General features: G+C 34.8%; 1 gene segment (V, D, J or C); it reads left to right on the top strand.

Moving 5' to 3' along the window:
* Window positions 1–4,351: 4,351 nt before the first annotated feature.
* LOC143436604 (immunoglobulin heavy variable 3-73-like) lies at window positions 4,352–4,893 on the top strand. The segment is given in 2 exon segments: window positions 4,352–4,453; window positions 4,559–4,893. Coding segments are annotated over 2 exon segments (381 nt in total).
* Window positions 4,894–5,164: the final 271 nt, after the last annotated feature.

Raw genomic sequence — 5,164 nt, forward strand, 5'->3', positions numbered from 1 at the left:
CTGTAGAAGTCTTCATCTGCCATTTTTATTTCATAAAAAGACTGAGACTGTCTTAGGTTGTTCTGACAAGAATGCTTTTCTTACCCATCGTGGAATATGCATTATTAAATGCAATGCACTTCAGTCTTAGGTTGGTAAGGCTCTGTGCAGAATCTTACCTGTTCTTGGCTTGCCAGGCTGTTAATTTAATAACTTTGTCTGGGGGGTTATTTTCAATTTCAAACCATGTACTTTGGCTGCCAACATGTTGATATAGTTAAAGAAAAGCTTTAACATGATTGTAGGTATTTAAAAGTATTGTCAGGACAAAAAAGGAACAACATGATCAAGCTACATACACCATTCTTGAAGCTTGACCAAAATAGAAATACTGATCTCACGCCATGGTTAATTTTATCAGCAGTATCTGCCACATCAACACTCAGCAGATGAGCATTCTTTAAATGTATAAGTTGTGTCTGCAAAGTTAAAATATCAAGAAATGCATTAAAATGTCTTAATAAATTTCTTCATTATAGGTATTTTTCTTACATATTATGGTTTCAAGTTGTGTGTATTTATTAGATTTCTTTGTGTGAAAATGTGTATGTTTCTGTATCTATGTGTGTTTGTTTTGCTATTTCCTTGACTCTTATCTATTTGTTTCTTTTGTATTAGTATGGATGTCAGTTTTTATTGTATATTGAGTTATTTATTATTTATAAAAGCCTGCTTGTTTCATACTGAAAGAATGCAAAAAGGGATCTTGATTTAGATTGGGGATGATATAGAGAAGAACTTAGAAGAGTTTGTGAAACTAAAGTCAAAATGTATTCATTATAAAATCCTATTTTCAATTAGAATAGAAAAATATATTGTATTCATTTAGCATAATTATGATAGTACATTCTATAACTCTCCATTCACAAATAGTTTGTTAGGCTTACATTTATGGGCATTATTTCCATTCTATTTAACATGGTTTAAGTTCATTTAGATAAGTGATCTTCCAAACATAAAAATGCCAGTAGTACACTTTGAGAACACCTTGCAGGAACAGGTCTTGCTGTAATTAAAATGCTTCATGGCTTGGTGGGTCAATTGACCTCTTTTTTCCTATACCATTTTACACAGCACTTTCTAGTGCTAGAAGCAAAATGCTTCCTGGTCAGTTGCTACTAGATTCCTCTAATGTTTGGCCACATCGTGTGGTATTGCAAATATAAGAATTTATTTTCAACTTCTGGAATGCAATGGAGGATACAGCTCCCTTCTGCTCTCTTAACCCTCCTGATTACTATAGGTTATTTGCTGAAATCCACAGATTTGGAGATGAAACCAACAAATAATAAATACATGGTGTATTCTTTTGGCATCTGAGTTACCATATTCAACATAATATTTATATATTCCATCTATTTACTTACAAATATTATAACATTATTTTTCTTAACCAATGAACATAGAATTATATTCTGTATATGTAAGATATCTTTCTGACTGATTCATCAATCAAAGTACCTGTAGTTTGTTTCAATTGATAGATATTGTTGATTGCAGATGATATGCATGTAACTGTATGTCTAGTGCACTATTAAGTCTTTTGTTTATACTCCAGGGAGTGGTATAGATTGATCATATAATAAACAATTTTCAGATTTTTGAGAATTATCATTGCTGCTTTTGTATATTAAAGTTGATTTCTGACTGTTAATTCCCTTTTTATTAAGTAGATTATGTAGGTATTTTCCTACATCCTGGCTAAAATGATTTATTTATTTTCTAAAATAAAACTATTGTTCCTGAATGGAAATAAACCTCCAGTCTTGGCTATCACTCTCCTCAAGGTGTCCACTTGATTACCTATAGGAAAGGGACACAAAAAGATGTCTACAATGTGCATGCAAGAATTTTATTAAGCACTTTTTCCTGTATATTTATCAGAGAATTTGTCCAGATTTTTTGTTGTTTTGTTATGTTTTTTGTTTCTATTTTTTTCGTTTTGTTTTTTGTTTTGGTTTTGTTTTTTGTTTTGTAGCATCTTTACCTTGTTTGGGTACTAAGATAGGACTGGCTTCATGGAATGAATTTGGCATTTTTAGTCACTTTTCATCTTATGGATCAAGAAAGAAGATATCATATGAAGTAGTTCTTGAAATTCTCACAGATTCAACAGTGACTTTCCCTGCTTCTTGTTTTTCTTTAAAGTGAAACTTTTAAAACCAAAATCCATGTCTTTGACAATGTTGCTATTTACATTAATAACATCATCAGGATTTAATTTCAGTAGACAATAAAAGCTTAGAAGTCCATCTGTTTTTATCAGATTATTCAGTATTTCAGAGTACAAATTTTATAGCAACTGAAGACCCCCATACTCGGGAGACCCTTCCTCAAGCCTCTGGAATCGCGACCACCCAAAAATCACAAGAAACCATACCTGGATGCAATCAGCAGAGGTTTATTAGGGGAGGAGCCGGCGGTCAAAAACGACAAGCTCTTTAGCTCCAAGAGCAGGGTTTTTGGCCACGTGTGGTGGGTTAAAGGGTCTTTTATAGCATGGGGTGGGGGGAGGAAGGCATTTTCGCACGCTTACACATGATTGGTTGTTTTACAAATTTTGAACATAGCACTGGGAAGACCAAGGGAGGGGTAACCAAGAACAGTGGAACATTTCAGAGAATCTAGCCCAAATGATATCATCTTTATCTGTAGTCAGGAATGCCTTCCTGCCTTGGGCGAGGCTTGGGAAATGTAATCCAGCAAGTGTCCTTCACCTGGAATGTGAAGGCCTGAAATCTTATTTTCAGTTCCGAGTTCTGTAAAGCGGAAAAATCTACACATATTTCATAAACTGGCCTTTATAATTTTTCACTCAACACAACTTCTAATTTTTTTAAAATTTCAGATACTGAGTTGTAATTACAGCTTTTGTTCTGAAACTCATACATTGTTGAATTATCTTTTTGATCAAATAATTTTTCTCTTTTAGAGTCTGTATATGTATTGTTTAGGAGGGTCATGAGACTGTTGACAAATTATTTTGTTTTTAGAAACTGGTATACAGGGCTCGTCTTTACATAAGCAGACAATCTCCAAGCACCAGAAAAAAAAAATTGTCTATTTCTGCCTTGATTTTTTACATGCCTTTCCATGTCTGATTGTCCTTTTTAATCAAACTCTCTTGGATGCATATTTGTAATAAGACTTATAGATTTAGTAGGCAAAGGACTTGTGTGATGTTAACTTGTGGTAAGGCATCATATGGAATGAGAAATTTCTAGCATAGTTAGAGGCAAGGGGATGAAAATGTTAGAAAAGCTGAGCAGTTAGTGTCACTTAGAGACAAGAATCAGTAGAAGTCAGAAATGTCTTGGGTAAGTTAAAGAAGTGCCCAGTTAGCAGTTCAGAGAAATAGGACCATGGAGAACAGCATCTAAGATGTGAAAACAATCAAAGACATTATGATACTAAGAAGAAAAAGGTCATCACTTGAACAGCTAAGTGGCAAACACAAAATTGCAATGTATTTTATTATTGATCAGTGAATAATTTCAGATAGTATTTATATTTATGCAATGAAGATATTTTCTTTTTGAGGACCTAACTTTGAGCTTTATATATAGTATAGGGTACTGCTGAGTTGTGGGCTAATTCATCCTTGGTTATTTCAAATTAATGTATGCATTTATGATTTACTGAATTTTACACAATGACCTTGAGAATTACCATATTTGAGATTATTCTTGTCCTGATTTTCTATGAATTCATTATATTATTTCTATGAAGAGAGCAGAAGAGTTTCAGATGTACAAGTCACAATAGAATAAGCTGCAAAGAATATTTTGTTAATAACTATAAATTGATACTAAATAATGTTTCTTTTCTTTTTCTCTTTTCTCTTTGGAGACATGATTTCTACATCTCAAGTATTAATAAAATGTAACATTCTCCTGACATATTCCTTTCCTGAAAATGACCAAAATGCTTTAGGCATGCAAACAAACAAACAAACAAACAAACAAAAAAACCTAACCCCCCCAAAAAAAATCCCAAAAACAAAACAAAACAAAACACAATTCTCTACAACCTATCGGTGTCCAAACAAACAAACAAACAAACCAAAAAACAACAAAAAAATCAAAGAAAGCAGTTCTCTACAACCTATCTGTGTCCTGGGACGTTTAGCCATACTTTGATGCTACAAATATTATTTCAGTCCTTATCTCTTCTTATACATTGTTAATAATCATTGTTTCCTGTAAGGCTCCTAGATCTCAGGTTATAATATAGCAGGAAGACATGCAAATTATGGTCCCCTTTGTTCATGAAAACCAACCCTGACTCTACAGCTTTAACAGAGACACCCAAATCTGGGTTTACAGGTCTTCCCACTCAGTGTTCAAGTCTAAACGCAGAATATCCAGCATGTTGTTGGGACTGAGCTGTGTTTTCCTTGTGGCTCTTTTGAAAGGTAATTAATACTTTAGAAGTTATACTGAGTGTATGAGTGGGTGTGAATGACAGGAACATTGAACAAATTGTGACAGTTGACTGACAGGATTTTCTGTGTTTGCAGGTGTCCAGTGTGAGTTGCAGCTCATGGAGACAGGAGGAGGTTTGGTGCAGCCTGGGAATTCTCTAAAACTCTCCTGTGCTCCCTGGGGATTCTCTTTCAGTAACTACTGGGTGCACTGGGTTCGACAGGCTCCTGGGAAGGGACTGGAGTGGGTTGCTCGAATTAAACACAAATCTGATAACTATGAAGCAGACTATGCAGAGTCTGTGAAAGGCAGATTCACCATCTCAAGAGACGATTCCAAAATCAGTGTCTACCTGCAAATGAACAGCTTAAGAGAGGAAGACACTGCCACTTATTACTGTACAGCACACAGTGAGGGGCCATCAGTGTAAACCCATACACAAACCTCCCTGCAGGTGCATTCATGACCAGCAGGGGGCACAGAGTACTCACGTAGAACTGGTAATTTGTGGGAACAGATGCAGAGATAATTCAAAGCATATTTCTATAGTTTTAGCTCCATGTAATGTTTTCCCAGAATGCCCTCAAAATTTAAAGCCTATATATGTGTATGGCATCTTGAGAATACAGTTGTTTTTTTCTCCAATTTAGAAACTCTATGGCACACCGTCCAACAGGATCTAAGTGCAGAAAATCACTGCG

The sequence above is a fragment of the Arvicanthis niloticus genome, chromosome 23 (genome assembly GCF_011762505.2).
Source record: "Arvicanthis niloticus isolate mArvNil1 chromosome 23, mArvNil1.pat.X, whole genome shotgun sequence".
NCBI lineage: Eukaryota > Metazoa > Chordata > Mammalia > Rodentia > Muridae > Arvicanthis > Arvicanthis niloticus.